This window comes from Crocodylus siamensis, chromosome 1 (assembly GCF_052110815.1).
Source record: "Crocodylus siamensis isolate JL-2025a chromosome 1, ASM5211081v1, whole genome shotgun sequence".
NCBI lineage: Eukaryota > Metazoa > Chordata > Crocodylia > Crocodylidae > Crocodylus > Crocodylus siamensis.
The window spans coordinates 390156628-390178424 of NC_143395.1; the positions used below are offsets into that span (position 1 = coordinate 390156628).

The 21797-nt window shown below is 46.8% G+C and overlaps 1 protein-coding gene across 2 annotated transcripts; it reads left to right on the plus strand.

The window, feature by feature from the left end:
• Positions 1–978: 978 nt before the first annotated feature.
• LOC149875230 (uncharacterized) lies at positions 979–20637 on the plus strand. 2 transcript variants are annotated; one of them, XM_090029915.1, is made up of 4 exons: positions 979–2557; positions 3089–3356; positions 3615–3769; positions 17738–20637. In XM_090029915.1, exons 2-4 carry the CDS (start codon positions 3101–3103, stop codon positions 17774–17776), a joined length of 450 nt encoding a protein of 149 aa, XP_089886041.1. In that variant the 5' UTR covers positions 979–2557; positions 3089–3100; the 3' UTR covers positions 17777–20637. The 2 variants fall into 2 exon arrangements, with proteins under 2 accessions (XP_089886041.1, XP_089886030.1); XM_090029904.1 differs by having other exon boundaries at positions 979–3356.
• Positions 20638–21797: the final 1160 nt, after the last annotated feature.

Sequence of the window (21797 nt, forward strand, 5' to 3'; positions counted from 1 at the left end):
TCCAGAGCAGGGCAGTAGAGGTACAGGGTCCCGGCCAGCAGGGGATTTATGGAGCCGGGCCAGCTCTCCTCTCCCTGCTGGTGCAGTCCAGCCTGTCTCCACAGACTCCTGCCAGCCTGCACCCTGCTCTGGGCCCCACTGGTGCTGGCCCTGGGACGTTGGTCCCAAGACATTAGGACATTGGTCCCAATATGGTGACCAGGGGATGGGCACCTGTCGGGGCATGGCACCTGTTGGCTACCCATGCGGCTCTCGATAGCTTGCCAAAACTGGGTAAGCGGCTCTCCACCCAAAATAATTGCCCGCCCCTGAACTAGGGTCACCAGAACAGGACACCAGGATTCCAATCCTAGTTGCAGTGATGAGAAATGCAGAGGTATTATAAGTTCTCTGTTTATATTTGATATTCCTTATATGTGTGCATATGTACAGAGTACACATTAGTCATGTTGGACACAGCATTGTATTGAAGTTCATTTTCAGCTGATTATCTCTACCATGACTTCCAAGTCCTCTTTAGAGTCACTGCTTATCAGGATTGTATATCCTACAAGCATAGTGCTATAAGAGTGGCTTGTTCTATTACTATGTAACACTCTCCAGCCTTTGTGCCAGTAGTGATTTCGGTTTTCTTCCCAGTAATTCACAGAAATGCTAAATAGTGTAAAGCTAAGAACTAATCCCTGTGGATCCCACCTAGGAACATATCTGCTCAGCGATGATGCTTACAGTGACATTTTGAGTTCTGTCAGTTTGCTGATTTAATGTGCATTGAGTTTGTATTCTGTGTTTTTACTCACTATTTTATATACCATATTTACTCATATCCAAGATGAGAGTTTTTTTACCCATTCAGTATTGGGGGGCAACCCTCATTTTGGATTTGAATACTACTTGGTACAAACAGCTGCTGTTGTTCTGGCACCAGCTCTGTGAGGGTGAGGGGGAGTGCAGGGGAGATCATGTGTGTGAAGAAGCATGAGGGAGAACATGCACAACTTGGGGGAAATGTGGGGAAGGGGTGTGGTGGATGGTGGGGCAGGGACAGAACCTGCAGCAACAGAGGAGTTGCTGTGTCTCTGTCTCCATTGTGGACCCAGGCTCAAGGCCAGAGCCCCAGCATACTGCCTGCCTTGGGTCTGGGCCCGAGCTGCTCCTACCACTGCTGCCTATGTTCTCTGTGCCCCAGGCTGGAACTAGAGCTGGAGCCAGAGCTGCTGCACAGGGTAAGTGGTGGTGGGGGAGGACATGTGATAGGCAAGTGGCCAGGAGCTGGGGGGCAAATGGTGGGGAGGATGAGGTGGCATGGGGGCAGGTGCCAGCGGACAAGTTGTGGCAGCAAAGCAGGGAGGGCAAAGAGTATGGGGTCTGCTTTCCCCTTTGCAGTGGTGTGGAGTTGATGGGGGAGGGGAGTAGGGGTGAATTTAAAATGACCCTCCAATAATTTGATGCTATACATGGAAAATGTTTCATGTATAGCATCTAATTATTGTGTGTAGGGGAGTGGAAAGGGGGTGTTGTCTTAAATTCAAAGTTCTCTTGGATTTGGCTAAATACTGTAGTACTGACTCAACTGATTTACAAAAGTCTATGTATAGTATATTACATCAGCACTATTAACTGTATCAGCTAAACTTGTGATCTCCTTAAAAAGTTACCAAGTTAGCTTGACAGGACCTATTATTTATAAACACCACTTCATTGGCATGGATTTTATTATTACCATCCTTTAATTCTTTATTAATTGAGTTCTCTATCTGGAATTGCCCTGCCTAGTCGCTTTCAACCCTTCTAAATAAGGTATAGCATTTTTTCTCCAGTTCCAAGACTTTTTGAAAATCAACATCAATGGTCCAGAGTTCTTCAGTCAGCGCTTTGAAAACTTTTATATGAAGATTTTCAGTTGCTGACTTAAAAATGCCTGGCTATAATAGCTCTTGTTAATATCCTGTTCCATTTCTTAGCAGCTGTTGGAATGGAAAATATTTCATATCCATGAGATGATACAACTCTTATCTGGCTTTTCCCCATATATAGTACAGAAGCATTTATTATAATTTTCTGCAAGACTGACAATTCTATGTGCCCCATCTAACATGGAACATATATTAGTGTTAATAGTGATTCCCTTTTCATATATGCTTGAAAAACACTTTGTTGTTTTTAACTCTGGCAGGCATAGATATATCTTTGAGTTCTTTTTTAAAATAATTTTTCTAAATTCTTAGCTTTTGATTTTATATTCCTTATTATCAACTTCACCTTTCTTCTACTTGTTATATACACATTTTTAATGCCTTTTCCCTAAGCCATATTAAACTTTGGCCCTTCTTTCTAAACCATGGATTGGCACCTTTGGTTGTATCATGTAAAATGTTCTTTAACAATTTTAACAATTCCCAGTTATCATTTGGGAGCCAGGAGCAGGGAGAAGAGGAGGGATCTAGGCACACGTGAGTCCCGCACACACGTGTGCCTCCTTACCTGACCCGAAGAGGAGGCGGATGCAGCAGCAGCGGAGCCAGCAGCGGGGGCAGCACCAGCTGATCCCCCTAAGGTAAGTGGGGCAGAGGGACCGGACACAGCTGAGCCAGATGCGGAGGGGAAGCCCCCCGGATCCCTCTTAACTGAGCCGGTAGGGAGCCGCACCGCACGAACAGAGCGCGCCGGTGTTTGCATCGGCATTTGCGCTGGTGGGTGAGCAGGAAGGGCCAGGAGGGAGACTCCTGCTAGTGCAGGGTGAAGGCACCATACTAAGCCAGAAACAAGCAGCAACTCCTAAGATAGTTTTGACACGGAGTGCTGCCAGAGTCACTGCCCGGGGGGCGCAGCCTTCCCGGGGCTTGTCTGAGGCCTCCGCCCAGACAAAGCCCATGGGGGGCTGGCGTCCCTCCAGCCCCTGGCCTGTGGGAGTTGCCCAGCAAGGCCTGGGGGGGGCAGGAACTGGGGACCTACGCACCTGTCCTGCAGGCACCCACCTTAGGGCCCTGGAGACTCAGGTGAGGGAGCTCCAGGAGGAGGTTAGCAGGCTGAGGGGGGAATCAGGGAGGTGGAGGAAGAAATTGACAGCTATTTCCTTTCCCTGCAGGGTCACACACCCATGGGAGAAGGACCTCGGGAAGTGCGCTCCACTGCAGAGTGGCAGACGGTCACCTCCAGAACCAGGGCTACTCGTAACACAGCAGAACCAGTTCCTCCAGTCCAGCTGGAGAACAGGTATGAGGCCCTGGCAACTCTGGAGGAGAAGGAGGGAGAGGAGGCAACCGGAGAGGAGGCAACTCCACACTCTCCATACTCTAAGCAGTCCAGGAGGAAAAAGCGTCGAATGATCATCATAGGTGACTCCATCCTGAAAGGTACAGAGGGCCCCATCTGTCACCAGTACCCCTCGACACGTGAGGTCTACTGCCTACCCAGAGCAAAGATTCAGGACATGAAGGGGATGATCCAGGCTGTGATCCAGCCCACTGATTACTACCCCATGGTCCTAATCCATGTGGGTACTAATGATGTGGCCAGGAGAAGCCCTGATCACCTGATGGCGGACTACCATGCTCTGGGGGGCATGCTGAAGGAGGTAGGGACACGGGTGGTTTTCTCTTCTATCCTACCAGCGGGCAGACATGGACAACGGCATGCGATGTGCATCGCGGAGACGAACTGGCAGCTTCGGGAATGGTGTCTCAAGGCTTTGGCTTCCTCTACAATGACCAGCACATCACAACAAGAGACATGCTCAGATGGGATGGGCTCCATCTTTCCCCTAAAGGTAAGCGTGTGCTTTCTTCTAGGTTGGCAGATCTCCTCCAGTGGGCTTTCAACTAGGCTAGTTGGGGGAAGGGGAAGATGAGGGCAGAGGAAGCCTTGGACTGCCAGACCAAGCAACACTCACAAGTACAGCCCAGCCTAGACTGATGAGCGGAACATATACGCAGGTAAGCAACAGGGGCCAGGGTAATGCTGGAAGTAGGGGGCCAGGGCACACATCCATGAGGCCTCAAATGCCTCTACATAAACGCTCGTAGTATGGGAAATGAGCAAGAGGAAATTACCCTCCTGCTAGTTGACACCAACCCAGACATAGTGGTTTCACTGAAACATGGTGGGACCCAACACATGTCTGGGCGGTGAATATCAAGGGCTATAGGCTGTACAGGAGGGATAGGACAGGGAGGAAAGGTGGCGGCGTGGTGCTCTACATTAAGGAGGAATACACATCCTTGTCAATTAGCAAAGAATCAGAGGAGGGACACTCTGAAGTGCTCTGGGTTAGAATACAGGGCAGTCGAGGGGAAAGAGATTTAATGGTGGGGGTCTACTACAGACCACCAAGGGGAAGAGCTAGACCAGGAATTCTTAAGTCAGCTCACAGAGGTAGTTAGGTCAAAGGATGTGGTCATCATGGGTGACCTAAACTTTCCAGACATCTGCTGGGAAGAGCAGTCAGCCAGGTTTGACCACTCACGTAGGTTCCTAGACAAAATGCAGAACCTCCATCTAATCCAGGAGGTGCACAGCCGCAACAGGGGAGACGCCTTGTTGGACCTGGTGCTGGCCATGGGTGATGACCTGGTGAGGGGGCTGCGGGTGCTCAACCACCTGGGCAACAGTGATCATCGCCTGCTGAAATTCACCATCCAGCGCAAAGTGGCAAAGGCCTACAGCAAGGCAGCAGCCTTAGATTTCAGGAGGGTGGACTTCAATGAGCTAAGTAGAATAGTCGGGGAAGCACTGAGGTCCTGGAGGGGAGGGGAGCCAGGTGTCCAAGAAGAGTGGTTGCTCCTTAAGGAGAAGATCTTCCAAGCCCAACACGGATCAAAGGGAGCAGGAGGGCACATAAGCTCCCATGGCTCACCCAAAGCAACTGGGAATGTCTTCTAGCAAAAAGGGAGATGTACACCCAATGGAAGGGAGGGGCCATCACCAGGGAGGATTATACTATGCTTGCTCGGGGATGCAGGGGGGCAGTCAGGATGGCCAAGGTGGAGATGAAACTGGGACTAGCTTCCCGGATCAAGGACAACAAGAAATCCTTTTTTAAATACATAGGGGGCAAAAAGAAGGTTCCGGGTAATGTGGGTCCCCTGCAGTACACGTTAGGAAATTTGGTTGTCACACCAGACAACAAAGCTAACATATTTAATGATTTCTTTGCCTCCATTTTTCTGAGCAGGGACCAGAACAGCCACCGCCCCCCCTCCCCCCGGGCCTCCTTTAGACCCCAGGAGAGGCACACCTAGGCCAAAGTTTAGTGAGGAACTAGTTAGGGAACTTCTGGAGGGACTGGATGTATTCAAATCAGCTGGTCTGGATGATTTCCACCCTTGAGTACTTTGTCTGAGGTCATTGCGGGACCCCTGGCATGGCTTTACGAGCTCTCGTGGTGCTCTGGTGTGGTCCCAGAGGACTGGGGAGGGCCAATGTGGTTCCCATCTTTAAAAAGGGGAGGAAGGAGGACCTGGGAAACTATAGGCCAGTTAGTCTTACCTCAATCCTGGGCAAGCTTTTTGAGAGAATTATTCTGGCACATGTCCACAAGGGGCCAGCAGAGGAGATTATGCTAAGGGGCCACCAACACGGATTCATTAGTGGCCGGTCCTGTCAGACCAACCTGGTGGCCTTCAATGACCAGATCACCAAATCCTTAGATGCAGGGGTAGCAGTGGACATAGTCTTTCTGGACTTTCGGAAAGCCTTCAACACCGTCTCTCACCCCGTTCTCATTAAGAAACTGGGGTCTTGTGGTGTCGACACCCACACAGTCAAATGGGTCGCCAACTGGCTGGAGGGCTGCACCCAGAGGGTGGTAGTGGATGGGTCATTTTCTCCCGGGAGGGATGTGGATAGTGGGGTTCCACAGGGCTCAGTCCTCGGGCCTGCACTGTTCAACATCTTCATCAGTGACTTGGACAAGGGGGTAAAAAGCACCCTGTTCACATTTGCTGATGACACTAAGACATGGGGGGATGTGGGCATGCTAGAAGGGAAGAATAGGCTGCAATCAGACCTAGACAGGTTACAGGGGTGGGCGGATGAGAATAGGATGGGATTCAATGCAGACGAGTGCAAGGTGATGCACCTGGGGAGGAAAAACCGGCACCATACCTACAGGCTGAGGAACTCCCTTCTTGTCAGTACAGAGGCAGAAAAGGATCTTGGAGTCATCATTGACTCCAAGATGAACATGGGCCGGCAGTGTGGGGATGCAGTCAGGAAAGCAGACGCATCCACAGATGCATCTCAAGCAAGTCCAAGGAGGTGATACTCCCCGTCTATGCGGCACTGGTCAGGCCACAGCTGGAGTACTGCGTCCAGTTCTGGATGCCACACTTCAAGAGGGATGTGGACAGCATGGAGAGGGTCCAGGGGAGGGCCACTCGCATGATCAGGGGGCAGCAGAGCAGAGCAGACCCTATGAGGAGAGGCTTTGGGACCTGAACCTGTCTAGCCTCCACAAGAGAAGGCTGAGGGGGCGCTACTTCACGGTCAGGGCATCTAGGATCTGGAACCAACATCCAAGAGAAGTGATGCTGGCTCCTACCCTGGGAGTCTTTAAGAGGAGGCTAGATGTACACCTTGCTGGGGTCTTTGACCCCAGTACTCTTTCCTGCCATGGCAGGGGGTTGGACTCAATGATCTGCTCAGGTCCCTTCCGACCCTAGAAACTATGAAACTATTTATATTTTCCTGTTTAAGTGGTTCCTTCCAACTTACTTGGACCATAATTGTATTTTGTCTTATGAAACTGGCTCTTTAAAAACTTCAGGTGTGTGTTCATGTATGTGTGTGGGTGACTACTGCTGATTTGAGCTTTATTCCCTTTGTGTATAATAACTGTAATCAGGACATGAATACTTGTACCTAACTTACCACAACTTGTAGCTCCTAATTTGTATTTTGGAGTTATTCCCTCTTCATGTGTCAAGACAAGGTCAAGTATAGATTTCTCCTGCATTAGATGATACACTTTTGAAATTTAAAACTGAGAGATGACAGTTTTCAGAAATTCTAAAGTTTGTTTGATATTGGCAGCAATAAACCTTCAACATGTATTAGTTAGATTGATGTCCTCCATTATATCATTTTTTATCTATACATTATGGATAGGTGTTTGAGTAGTTGGTCTTCTGGCTCCCTTGTGCTTTTTGCACTTTATTACTGATCTACCAGCATTTGAAATTACTTGCTTCCACATCAGTAGTGAATTAGAATTAGATAATATCATTTTTTAAAGAATATATCAATTCCTGTCCTTTTTCCTCCTCTCAGTCTTTGCTAAATATGGTAGGAACATTTGCTTTTAACATTTCAATCATGCAGTTTTTCCTACTAGCTTCCAACAATACCAAGTAGGTAGTATTTATGCTCTGAATCATGCGAGTGTTTTAGTTTGTTTGTTTACTATCCAAAATACCTAGCATAGGTTTATAGGCTATATCTTCTTTTTGTGGGGGGGTTTTTTTTTTGGTGTCTGAATTAATTTTATTACCTCCTTTGTGGTTAATAGCGTAACTGGATGTATTCCAAGAAAAGTAAAGATATTTGTTAGAGTGCTTCATGTTATGAAGGTTGTATGTTGGAGTGCTTTTTATGGGAGAGGTAGCATTTAAATATCTCTAGCTTTAAAACAGCTGGAAATGGTCTTTGTATTCTTTTAAACTAGAGATGTCAAACATACGGCTCACAGGTCAGATCCAGCCCACAGAATGCCCTTATCTGGGCCCTGGTGCTGTGTCAGGGTCTGAATTGACCTGGACTGGCCCAGTGGGCAGGGTCTGGGATGTGCATGCACAAAGCCCATTCCAGCCACTCGGAATGGGCTTTGTGCATGCCACATGAAGTGCCCGCCCAGCCACTCTGGGACACATACCACCCAGGGTATCTGCTCCAGTTGGTTTGGAACCAGTGCTGCATATGGTGTCCACTGCTGGTGCAGTGTAGTTCCAGGTCAGCTTCTGGCTGGGCTATGTGCAGCATGGACCCCAGAGCAGCCAGAACAAGCACTGCGGGTGGCACAGTCCGGCTAGGGCAGGTGCTATGTGTAGCGCGGTGCCTATTCCAGCCGGATCAGGATCCATGCTACATGTGGTGCCTGCCCCTGCTGGACTGTGCTGCTTGTGGCATCTGTTCCAGGATCAGCACCACATGTAGCACCTGCCCAATCCCTTCTGAGATGTGTGGCTACATACAGCTCAGAGCCCAAAGTGGGCACCACAGGCACTGGATCCAGCATGGGCTAGGGGGGGAGAGGAAGTCTCAGTCTGCAGGTCCATTGGCCTGGTCCAGCCTGTGGATTGGCCCCCATGCCACTCATCTGGCACAAGGGGCCAGATGATTTTTACAGTCCTGTTTTAAACATATATACTAGTGATATTCCATGCAAAAATATTTTTAAAAAGGAAATTAGACCTTCATCATCACTACTTTTTAAAATCCTCTTTTTAAAATTTCTCTGAAATAAAAAGTGAGATTCCCCAGAGAAAACTGGGTTTCTGAATAAATTTAAAACATCAAAACTAGAGACAGACATTACACTAAACCAGTTTAAATTATCCAAAACTGGTTTAAACCTGTAAGAGAACAGATGTTCAGTGCACATAAACCCGTTTGAAAATGGCTGAAACCAGTTTGACATAAACCTGGTTGAATGTAGTATCAGACTTAACTAGAGCATGGGGAACAAGCAGGAGGAACTCGCACTCGTGTTTGCAAACAAGAACTTCAACTTGGTCACCCGTGGCAGCCATGCCCCTTGACCGTACGGCCTCTGAGAGCTGTCTTGAGAATTCCAGGTCCAGCTAATTCTCCTGATGTGGTGGCCTGTAGTAGACCCCCACTACCAAGTCCCTTTCCCCTGACCCCATTGTATTCTGACCCACAATACCTCAATTTTCCCCTCCTCTAATCCCCTCTTGATTAGGGAAGATGGACATTGCTCTTTAACATACAGAGCAACACTTCTCCCCTCCTTTTCTTTTGTATTCCTGAACACAGATCAAGATGAATCTCCCAATTGGATCATAGACAGGCACAAAAGGGACACCAGGACAGCAACTGTTAGCATCAACTTAGTAAAGAGGCACTTGGAAGGACTGGATGTGTTTAAGTCAGCAGGCTCAGATTATCTTCATCCAACGGTGCTGAAGGAATTGGCTGGTGTTATAGCAGAGCCACTGGCAGAGCTGTTTTGAGCACTCATGGTGCTCAGGTTAGGTCCCAGAGGACTGGAAAAGGGCCAATGTGGTCCCTATTTTCAAGAAGGGAAGGAAGGAGGATCCGGGTAACTTTAGACTGCTTAGTATCACCACTATCCTTGGGAAAGCCTTTGAAAAAATTATTAAGGATCACATTTGTGAGAATCCAGTGGGAAAAATAATGTTCAAGGGCAACCAGCAGGGATTCAGAGTAGGTAGATCCTGCTTGACTAACCTTGTTTCTTTTTATTACTAGGTCACAAAATGCTTAGATGCAAGAGTCAAGATAGATGTCATTTACTTGGATTTTAAGAAGGCCTATCTCATCCTATTCTCATAAATAAATAAACTGAGTGGCTGTGATGTAGATGATTACACAGTCAGGTGGGTGGCAAATTGGCTTAGGGGTTGCACCTAGAGATTGGTGGTGGATGGGTCGGTATCAACCTGGAAAGATGTGGGCAGTGCCACAAGGCTCAGTTGTTGGATTTGTGTTGTTCAATGATTTCATCAATGACTTGGATGAGAGCATGGAGAGCACTCTATCCAAATTCATAGATGACATGAAATTATGGGGTAAAGTTAACACACGAGAGGGTAGGGAATGAATCCATGTGGATCTGGACAGGTTGGAAAAGTGGGCAGAGCAGAATAGGATGTGGTTCAACAAAGACAAGTGCAAAGTGCTACACCTAGGAAGAAGGTATCACTAACACACTTACAGGCTGGGGGAAGACCTTCTCAGCAGCACAGCAGTGGAAAGGGATCTCAGGGTCATTGTGGACACTAAGATGAACATGAGCTGTCAATTTGATGAAGTGATCAGTACAGCTAACCGCACTTTATCATGCATTAGCAAGTGCATGATGAACAGGTCCAGGGAGGTGATACTTCCCCTCTATGTGGCATTGGTTAGTTTTGGGCGCCGTACTTTGAGAGGGATGTGGACAACCTCTAGAGGGTTCAGAGGAGGGCCACTTATGGTTAGGGGCCTGAGGAAAGATTGAGGGATGTGGATCTATTCAGCCACCGCAAGAGAAGGTTGAGAGATGATCTTGTGGCAACCTACAAATTCATCCGGGGGAAGCAGCATGGAATAGGAGATGTTCTGTTTACCAGGGCACCCCTGGGGTAACTAGGAACAATGGCCACAAAGTGACGGAGAGCAGATTTAGGTTGGACATCAGAAAGAACTTTTTCACAATGAATGTTGCCAAAATATGGAATGGGTTTCCAAGGAAGGTGGTGCTTTCCCCTACCTTGGGGGTCTTTAAGAGGAGGCCAGGCAAGCACCTGGCTGGGGTTATCTAACCCCAGTGCTCTTTCCTGCCCATGGCAGGGGGTCGGACTTATTGATCTACTGAGGTCCCTTCCAACCCAAACATCTATAAATCCATGATTTGGCTCAAACCGGTTTATGCAATGTCTGTCCTAGACCCCTTGCTGGTTTAAGTTAAACCAGAGTATACCAACATCCTGGCATGCTCTCTACTCTGGCCCCTCCCCCTCTGCTCCCTGGCTGGAGCTCAGCATAGACTTGCAGGCACGGCTGGATCTGCTGGCTTCCCTGTGGCCCCCTCTTTCCCCCCCTCCCCTCACTCACTGCTTAAGCAGAGTTCCCTTCCTCCTCTCTGCCACAGCAAGGACCGTAGCCAGCATGTGGCATGCTAGCTAATGCCAAGAGGTGTGTGTGTGTGTGTCTCTCTCTGTCTTTCTCTCTCTCCAATTTCACTGGGATAAGCAGACAGAACAGTGACCTTTTAGGGCTTTTGGAGTTAATCAACAGATTAACTGGTAAGCTGTTTAAGAAATTTAAAGTAATGTGGAGAGAGGCTATTATTTTGCTAATTGGGTGATAAGACTGCTATCAGCCCCACCTTTCCCTGCGCAGCAGGCTTGCTCGCCTGTCAGTTTCCTGCAGACAGTATGACGAAGCAGGAAGGCAGAGTGAAAAGCTCCGTATCATCAACAGTTGCATGCACTGCACCCTCCCTCCCCCCGCCTTGCCTCAGAGTGGTAGCCCAGGGCAGGCAACACTCCTGTCACTTGAGCAGCCAGCAGAGAAAAGCCTGGGATGGTGTAGACAGACCTCCTTAATGAGAGAGCCCTGGCGGGGCCTGGGCATGCCCCTCTCAGCTCAGCTCCCTGCAGAAGGGAAGGGAGGGTTGCTCTAGCACCCCCTGGCTTCTAGCCTGAGCCCCTGCAGGCATGTGCCTGAATTTTCTCAGTCCAGTGAGAATGTTTGTCCACTTTCAAACCAGTTCAGCCTAGTCAGGTTAGACTAACGTGCAAAGATTGAATCAATTCAGGCTCAGGCTTTTTGAATGTCTGTCCCTAGCCGAAGTAGAAGCCATCATTTCAACCTTGGAGAAGATACCCAACACTCCATGAAAGCTTCTGTAATGAAAACTGACAGAGGAATGCTAAACTATGGATTATTATTAGGGCTGGTAGTAATTTTTCAATTAAAGCTTCTTTTTCACACTGGATTTTTTAAAAATTAAATGAGAATTCTATATGCTTTCCCTGAAAACTTTGACATTTTTTCTTGAAAAACTGACGAGTTTTGGGGTTTTCCATTGATAATTTTTCAATATTTCTGTTTTTCACTGAAAACCTGACAATTTCCAAGGCAGAAAAATAATCCCATTTCCAGACCTGCTCTAGCTGCAATGTTTTGACATGGATTAGAAAGAATGTTATCATTCTTAGGCATGGCATTGTGTCTATCAATTATGCCATTCTATCAGTTGATGTTGAAGTCCATCTTGGTGGCATTTTAAGGAAAGAAAGCAGTTGCTTTTTTTGAACTTGGTTCATGAATTCCCAGGAACACAGTTGCTTGGTGTTTGTTCTTTCTGTATTTGACATTTCCAGTGTATTGCAGTGGTTTTCAACATTTTTGGGTGCAGAACTGTGGAACTAGAAGGCATATTTCTGGGCTTTGGAAGGCACCTTATGCTTGTCTTAATATGGTCCCAGTCTTTGCAAAAAGAAGATACCTCATTAGACTCCTCAGTGCCTCCATGTTGTCAATAAGAATTATGTTCCTGGGGAGAGGGGAGTGAGCACATACTTTGAAGTTCTTATTTCCAAAGGTGACACATCTTATTATTGGTTAATGAAAGTATATTTCTAATTTATCTTGATCTGTAGGTCACCGTGTCTGTGAAATCATTTTGCTCAATTAATTATGTTAACAGCCTGGTTAACTAGAGCAAAGGGCTGCCTTTTGATGGCACAGTATATGGTCTAATTTCTTTTGATGTGATTTTCTGAAACAGGACAGTGTCTCATTATTTCCTTTGAATATTCATGGTATAATCTTTCTTTGCAAGATGGTGCTAAAAGGGGTTTCTTAAGGTTGTTAAGCAAAGGAGATGGAGGAAGACAGCTGCTAGCTGACCATGAAGTCAAATTAGAGCTTTTTATGGCTCTTTACAACATAAGTAAGATGGCCTCCTGTCAACAAGCGTTTCAGGCAGCTTGGAAGTTGATAGATAATTCTGTACCTTTGCTTGTTTTTTCTGCATCTTATTGCACTTCAGTACAATATCAATAGCAAGAATTTGCAGTAACCTATGAAAATCACATTTAGATTAAGAAGGCTCATCATCAGAAGTGTTAAAGAGATGGCTTGCAGGCTGGATTTGACATGTGGAGCTGTGCCATCTGCCCCAGGGGCCTTCTAAAGGGGCAAGGAATTCAGGGGGAATTACTGCCACCAAAATTTGGAGTACGGAGCCTGTGGGGGATGTGAGTTGGTGACAGGACATGAGTAATGGCTTCATTAACTCTATGGCTCCTTGATGCCATTCACCCCACCTCGAGAGATGGGTTCAGGTCCAGTCCACGAGGAGCCCTGTGATCTGAATCCAGCCTGGGGGGCAGCAAACTAGGCTAACAGCCCTGCTTTGCATGAAAAGGAGTGATGCAGTCAGTTTTACAAATGATCACTTGACTCAAGTGTGAAGAGGCAGGTGGTTCTGTAATGACTGCTTTGTCTGTAGCAGTTCTATGGACCTTCCCTGGTGCATTTCCTTGTTATTTCTTTCTTCCTCCCCCCTCCTCCCTTTCCCTCCCTACACCCAAATCTCTAATTCACCCACTCAGAACTGCATCAGGCTGAAGTTGAGCATTTGTGGTAATAGTGAAAAGTCAACCCCAGCAATTACCAAGGAACCCAGTTTCCTAGAGTTCCAGTGAAGAAAGAACTTCTCTTCTGACTCTTGACACCTTTCTTTCTCTTTTTTCAACAATGATTTGATTTTCCTTGGAGGTGTCACCCCTGAGCGCCAGGTCATGTCTTTCTAAAAATCCTGCCAGAGGTGAAAAAGAACAGAACATCCATAAGGTATAACTTACGTATGCTTTATTATATCAAAAACTCAGTCCCTCACCCACAGGACACTCTAACTCACACACAGTATATGATCATCCCTGCCCTAAACAGCTTGCAACTGAAAGAGAAAAGAGGTGGAAGAAGAAATGCAGGCCCAAGGAGATGAGCCAGCTTGTCAAAGGTCACATTGGTAGAGACATGAAAAGAACCCACGTGGCCTAAATACCAGTCAAGTGTCCATTCCCCCAGTTCACATCCCAGGTTCTTTCCAACCATGGGGAGTTGAGCCTATGTTATGTTGTTATTCTCATAAGATTGCCTTCTAACAGTGTGTGCCTGAAAGCTTGCAGAAAAAGATTTTTTTTTTTGCTGTTTCTTCGTTGGTCTCATAAAAGGTATCATCTCTGAACCAAGAGTTCTAGAGTTTTGCATTTATTTTTGTCTCAGACTGACACGGCTTCCAAATACATCCCTGAGCCTTTCCTTTGTGTGTTGGGGCAACTGGAGGGAAACACTGTCTCTCTGAAGCATACAGGGATTTTCTAGCACAAGGAACTGTGCCATCAAAATCATCCTGTGTTTATTGCTGCATCCCCTCCTCCCCAACTCCCCTGGCTCTGAAGAGCTTGTGAATTCTGGAAGCTGATGTCTGAATAGTACTTGCACTAAAGAAAAGAGAGGTGCAATAATGGCATCAATTTACGTAAAAAACCAAAACAAAACAGCTGTACTGAAGTAGAAAAGGCAAGATGACACAAAGTAATTCTGAAGCCTATTACCTTATTACTGATGACAGAGGTACATTTATACAAATCTGTAAAGCAGACGAGCAACATTTTGAAAGGCAGGAGAATCAGGTGCCTAGATATTAGTTGTTTTTTGACAGGCCTTTGTGATGAATCAGAAAAAAACAGCTGCATAATTAGCCTTTGGAATATGTACTGAGCCGGTGTATGAGAATACCGATTTTACCAAAGCATTATAATTGTGGCAGTCTTTTCAGAGTCATGCAGACTTCCTCTAAACAAGATGCTATTTCTACAAACCCGAGATGCAGAAGCATTATGATGAAGAGTGAATGACCCTTCTCCAGTGGGCCTTTTTTTCCCCTTTGCATTTCTTAGTATAATTCAATACCAAGCTAGATAAAGAGAATACAGAGACATTTATTTCCTATTCCTTGCAGGAGTCTAATCCAATATGTTGGACATCACAGCCATGTATTAGGGGGCTTTCAGAGGACACTGATGTCTTCTGTAATAAGAGAAAAAAATATTGAGTTTTACAACTCAGAAATCAACTGAGTGTATTGACAGAGTATCTTAGAGAAAAGCTCTGCTCAAAATTGTTAAAAAGGTCCTGATTATTGTGTGGGTAAATGTGTCACAATCCTGTTATTCATTTTGACTTCATGAACCTAAACAAAAAAAATCCATTCTGTTTTTGTACCTTAAAATGGGTCTGAAAAGTGATCCCATAGACAGGGTACATTTATACTCATTGATTTCCTCCCAACATGCATAGGCTGACTTCACAAACTCTATTGTCAGCCTTGTGGTGTCCTCAAAGCTATGGAGGGACAAAATTGGAATGAAATCCTAGCTTCATTGAAATTGATAGGACTTTTGCTATAGACCAGGGATGTCAAAGACATGGGCATGGGCTGGATATGGCCCCAGAGCAGTGTCATCTGGCCCCTGGTGCTGCCTGTGAGTCTTGGAATTGACCCGCATGTAACATGTGGGGCATGCTGGATGGCCCCACAAGCTGCATGTGGTGCCTGCTCCAGCCACTCTGGGACTGTGCTGTGAGTGGCTTCTGCTCCAGTGCACGTCAGCTCCGTGCCAGATGCAGTGGTGTGTCCTGGAGCAGCTGCTGCATGTAGCACAGCCCTGGAGCAGCTGCCACATGCAGCACTGCACACAGCATCTACTTCAGATTCAGCATGTGGGGCTGGTCTATGAATGCAGCGAGGCCTGTAGACCAGTTGAGCTTGATACGCTTGCTATCAACTTCAGTGAGGCCAGGATTCTGCCCTCTGATTTCATACCAGGGAGGCAAAGTCAAACTATCTGAAATCAGGAAAGGGGCAGGACATTCCTGCAGGTAGGAAATGTGGGAGTTAGTCTGCCTTCCTTACACAGAGGCTAAGGAAGTGCGACTGGCCAGGAAGTGGAGTCCCTCTTTTGGATTGACTCTCCAGACTTTGCAAAATGGTCAGTCCTCAACACACACAGTTGCTAGTCTTAACATTGCTATGCATAAATAGGAGTGGATGGGTGGGGTATCAGCCCTGGACACTGATTTACAGGGAGTACCAGACTGGTGGGCCCCTGTAGATCCTGAGCTGCAGGGCTGCTGCAGCCAGTGCATGGGGAGTCCATGCCCCAGCCACAGCAGCCTGGATCAGGCCACAGCAGGTAAAACTCTTCCCCAAGGGGCAAAGGAGCAACCTACAGCTGGCCTTTAATTGCTCCATAATGCTGGTTGTAACGCTGAATGTCTGTTCTTGGTCTGGCCTTTGGATTCTGTCTCCGTGGTCTAAAGAGGATGGTAGGTCTGGGGCAGCCTTCACTCATCCATATTGCCGCCAAAGCCTATGCACCAAAGGTCCTGGTGTGATGGTCACAGGACTCCTACAACTGGATTCGTCAGGCTCTTACATGTATACCATGGACCAGAAGATTGATGGTTGCCTACTAATGCTGTTCTATATTGCACTGGCACTATTGTAGGTGAACTACTCAAAATTTGACAGTTACAGTGAAGCAGAACCTTTTCTAGGCATTGGTAAATTGACAAGATAAGAAACTCCAAGCTAGAGTGGAGAGTGCCAGCTCATATATAGCATTTCCTTTCTGATATTACACCTGCTCTTGCTGAAATAATTGGAAGGTATTATTAAACTGTTACTTTTTACAAAAACATGAAAGGGTAGAAATAGGGGAATCCTGATTTTTCACCACCAGAGGATCTGGTCCCATAGCTTTTAACACCGGGTCTCTTTGATATAAGTAATTATAACAGTTAATTCTGAAATGACATTAGAAAAGTTTCAAAGCATTTATTATAATCTCATTTCATAAAACTGTTCAGCCCACTTAACTAGGCTTCCTGTGTGCTTTCCTCATACTGTAACTTACATTTTGGTGATTCATTAACCTCCTTTCTAATTGCATGGAAATAGATGCTACTCTGTTGTGACCTGGAGATACCAAAACCCACAAAATTCTGCTCACTGCAAGGAATAGCTAATTTGTCCCATGGGATTTACTATACTTATAATTTAGTGGTTCAATTTAGCTGTTGCTTCAACAGGGACCTTATCATGGGGTGGCGCAGATGTAGTTGTGGAAATAAAAGCAAACCTCCCAATCATATAAACAACCTATCAAACAGAAGCTGGCTCATTTATCCCTCAGGAAGGATATTCTGTAAGATTTGGAATCCATCCAACCAAGACTGTCCGAGCCCCCAAGGTCTGGAACAGCCTGCCACCGGAGGTGGTTCAAGCACCTATATTGAACACCTTCAAGAGTAAATTGGATACTTATCTTGCTGGGATCCTATGACCCAGCTGACTTCCTGCCCTTTGGGCGGGGGGCCGGACTCGATCTTCCAAGGTCCCTTCCAGCCGTGATGTCTATGAAATATATGAAATCTATGAACGAGACTACTTCATCTTCAGATGAAAAGGGCTAAGAACTGACAAATTTCCAAAGAGTCTTTTAGGGTCGTTGTATGTTTTTACAGGTATCAGGAATTCCCTGTGGTACCTGCTTTCTTTTCTGCTGTGATGAGGGACCTAAGCTATGTGGTAGATGCTCACTTACCAAAGGAGCCAAGATACAGGTGACCCAAGACCTCCTGAGATGTTTTCTTTTCTGTGACAGATGTCCTCTCGGTCACTGCAGGAGACAATACTTCATTTGTGTCCACTGTGTCTTCTACCAGCCGTAATGTGAACTGCTGATCAGATGGGTTCCCATTACTTTTTCTCAGAATGGTTGATGGCTAGACCTTAAGGAAGGGTAAAACAGGGGGAAGGGTGATAGAGATGGGACATGCAAGAGAGGCATATTTCCAATGCCTCTTTTCCTGGAGCCCACTTTCAAAATACTGCAGGCCATCTGTCACTTGTAGCTCAGTGCTGTGCTGTGTCCTTGGCCTTGCTAATACCAGTGTCTGTTTTGTGTTCCAGAGCTACGCTCAAACATTAGACATCATCACCCTGGAATAGCCAAGACTTTTTTCTCTGCTAGAGAAGTGGAGAGGCTAGTATGACATGATGAAGAAAAAGAACAGACAAGTGAAGTAAAGATGGACAAATGTGCACATAAAGACTTTGGTAAAAGTTAGGAAATGGAAGAATGATTATTGCCTGGACAACCTACATATTCTTTCAGTGTTGTTGTTGTTGGTTTGTTTTGTTTTTTTTACATGTGTAATTCAGTACAAAGCAATGAGTCAGTGGAGCAGGGAGCAAACTGGAGATGGAGGGCAGAATGACAAGCCAGGAAGATGGTCTTAGTGGACACATTTTGAATAGATTAGAGGAGGCACAGTGAATGACAAGGAGCTTACTGAGGAGGATCTTACAATGAAAGAGATAGTAAAAGACTGGGTGAGGGTTTTGGCTGAATGATGGAGACTATACTCCAGCAAATGACCGAGTGGGCATTTTGCCCTCCTCCTGAGGTTATGCGCTCTTTGGCATTTACCGTGTTTCGTTCAGAAGCTCTCACAAGCAAGGGTCAGGGAACAACGGCTGTAGAGCTGGGCATGTTCGCTCACACAGTGGGAGCCTGGGACAGACGCAGACAACTCCAATTTGGAGGGAGCACACATGAACTGACAAGAAGCTGATGAGGAACTACAGAGAACTGGGCTAGGACATGGAGGTAAGGCACTGAACCTCCCCCCCACCCCTCATCTCTGTGCTTCCTGCCTCATGTCACTGGGAATGCTGAGCAATTAGTATACAAGACAAGGTCTGGCCACTGAGTGCCTGGGTGCAGGGACATGACAGAGTCATTTCCCCCACGGGTGTTTGACACCAATGAGTGAAAAACACCTGTGTGCCTTCTCTGGGTATAATTTCCCTGATGGCCAGGATTTTTACTTAAGGACCCGTTTCTCCCCCTTTGCACTTAGCTGTGTTGTCATGTAGCCCTGTATCAAAACTACTGCCTGTGTAACTCCTTTCTCACTGCCTCCAGGATGCGGAGGTACAAAACCTCTCCACACCCAAGGTGCGCAGATACTGTGGTGCCCTTTGGTGTTGCCTGCTTTGCAGATTATTTTTCTCTTCCGGTTCTTTGAAACGGTCCCTGGAAATGGGTGAAAGCATGCCAAATGCTTCTCAGTCACTGGTGGAGTCCACCTAGTGATGATTTCTAGCTAGGAAGGTGGGTTGTAATAGTGTAGGGTAGGAAAAAGAGCTTCCCATAAGTCAGAAGCACTGATACTTGCCCTCCCCAATCTGAGTTGACATGACTTTTGTTCTCTGCCTCCACAGCAGCCAGGAATCATCAATACTGAGACTTCTTAATCCTTTTTTGTATAAGTTCCTGATGGCTTCCCCCCTTCATTAGAAATAGGGTAGCTGGCAAGGAGTTAAATATGGGGAACTGCCCATGCAGAAAGAGTTGCAAATGCTTTGATCTCTAATGTCTCTGTACTGTATAACAAATTATCTTCATGGAAGAAGACAGGTGCATTTGGTTGTATTTGACAATTAATTCAGCATGTAGTGGACATTGGAAATTTGACTTGCAGAACACCCAATTTAGTTGTATTCTCACTGCAAACTAACAGCTCTTAAAATACTGCTTTACCACTGACAGTAAGCCTAGATTTTTTTCCAATTATTTTTTGAAATCTATATTGTACAGCCTTGCCTGTTATAGATCTGTGCATACTGCGCTGGAGGAGGTAGATAAGATTAGAAAATCCAAGCCAGAATGGCTGCCTGTCACAATATTCAGGAAATTTCCTTAGGCTTTGTCATTTAGGTTTTAGATCAGCTTTTACCTATGATTGAAATTGCTAATTAAAATCCATATAGGTCAGGTAGGCTCTTACTTGATGTAAAATAGTGCAGTTTCCCTGGTAAACAGTGACCTCCACTGATTGACACCAGCCGAGGATCTGGCCTTATATCTTTAACTGTACATCTGGCTAAATAAGAATATACAATTAATTCTGAACCAGCATTTGAAAAGACACTAAGTACCTGTTATGACCTCAATTAATAAGCTGTTCAGCTCGCTGAAACAGGTTTTCTGCATGCTTTGTTGCAAGAAAGGAATGCCCATATTGAAACAGGCATTCTGATGGTTCATTAACCTCCTTTCTAATTGTGCAGAAATAGACACCACTCTGTTATGACTGTCAAGAGTCAAATGCAAGAACTTCTGCTCTGCAGCTCAACATATACATCTGTTGTGATGAATGGTGATGAAGATTCCAAACAGAAGTGGGGAAAATGGGGAGTTTGTACAATAACCTGGATTAACTGTACTAACTGTACTTGACTATTCAGAATAGCTGTTAATTCTGGTATACAATAAACATATGATCTCAGTAAAAAATTAAAAAATTAATAAAATCAATTAAAATATTCTTCAGACAAGATTCTTTGGGTGATTCTGATATCTTTTATTAGACCAACTTAAACAGTTGGAGTTTTTTCTTAGCAAGCTTTCAGGTTTAAAAACCCTTTGTCAGGCTCAGAAAGCATATGGAGTTGGATGGAATGAATAGTAAAGAGGCCAAAAGCTGGTATGCATGCAAGAAAGGCAATCATTGAAGATGTAAACTGAGGACTCAGTGGGTGAGAGACAGGTTAGTGGAGTGGGGGAAGGGGGGATGAACGTAGCAGGTAAATAGCAGGGTTGTGCAAAGCTTTGGTAGCTGATTTGAACTGGAAGAGATTCAGCCTGATTTGGGGACTGAATCTCCAAACCTGAATTGAATCAGGAGACCAGTTAAAAGCTCTGAATTGATTCAAAGCATCCAAATTGATTTAGAAAAGATTCAGTCACTTTGGAGATTTGGCCATAGATTAAACAGGCAGCTGACAAGTCTGTTGGGTTTGGAGTAGGGGGGAGGGAAGGGTTGTGGAGAAGGGAGGGATTGGGGCTGGGACAAGCTGTGCAGCCAGGGTGAGGGGTGTGGGATGTGGGCATGGCAGTGTTGGAAGTGGGGGGCCTGCCCTGCTGCCACTTGCTTAGTTGGGGTGGGGGGTAGGTGGGGGTGGGATGCAGGTATGGCTCACTCCAGGCTGAAGGGGGCAAGTGGCAGGAGGGCAGAGTCCTTGCTGCCAGTGCTGATGCAGGTGCGGTAGCATGGAAGCAGGGGCTATGTTCTGCTGCTGCCCAGAGATGCACCTGCATTGCCACATCTGCATTGCACCTGCATTGCATCCCCCCTCCATGCCAACAGGGCAAGCGGCAGCAGGGCATAATCTCTGCTCCAGGTACTATCACGCTCACATCCCACACCCTGCCATGCTGACTGGCAAGCACTTGCTCCCCTGCACTGGCTGGCAAGTGGGGGCAGTGAAGAGTCCCCATTCCCAGTGCTGATGTGGGAGTGGCAGTGCTGGGAGCAGGGGTTATGCCCTGCTGCTGCCCAGAGTGAGCAGCGCCTGCATTGTGCCCCACCTGTGCTAGCTGGGCTGGGCAGGGGATGGGGCTGGGCAGGACAGACATGGGGGCTTCTCCCATAGCTTCCCTCACTGAGGCAGAGGCAGGCACAGCTGGAGAAGCTGCAGGAGAAGTCCCCATGGCTACCCTGCCCAGCCCTATCCCCTACTGGGCCACGACCTCCCAGCACTTGCGGGGGGAGAAGCCCCATGCTCACCAGCTCTGGCAGCAGTGATTGGGCTTGTGGCAATGCCCCTCTGAACAGTGCGGGGGCAGCAGGGATCACCTCCCCCCTGCTTAGCACCCATGTGGCAGCTGTTGCATCGCACAAATGCAGCATGGCTCAGCAGGTCACTGCACGCTGTCTGGGAGCTGGGGTGGCTCCAGCAATCAGTCAGAGCCCATCTCCACTCACCCCAATGGCTCCAGCTCCCAGACATTGTACAGCGCCCTGCAAGCTGCGCTGCACCTGTGCCATGGGGCAGTTGCCACATGGGTGCCTGGTGTGGGGGGGTGATCCCTATTGCCCTGTGCTGCATGGGGGCACCTCTGCCAGGAGCCCTCAGAGGCCCTGATCCCTGCTGCTGCATCTGGTGAGTGCAGGGCTTTTTT

Coding starts and splice junctions, on each gene's coding strand:
- LOC149875230 (XM_090029904.1), top strand. CDS start 3,101: ATGGGAGAAGGACCTCGGGAAGTGCGCTCCACTGCAGAGTGGCAGACG. Junction 3,357..3,614: donor AGGTGACTCCATCCTGAAAG/GTACAGAGGGCC, acceptor CTATCCTACCAG/CGGGCAGACATGGACAACGG. Junction 3,770..17,737: donor GCTCCATCTTTCCCCTAAAG/GTAAGCGTGTGC, acceptor TTTGTGTTCCAG/AGCTACGCTCAAACATTAGA.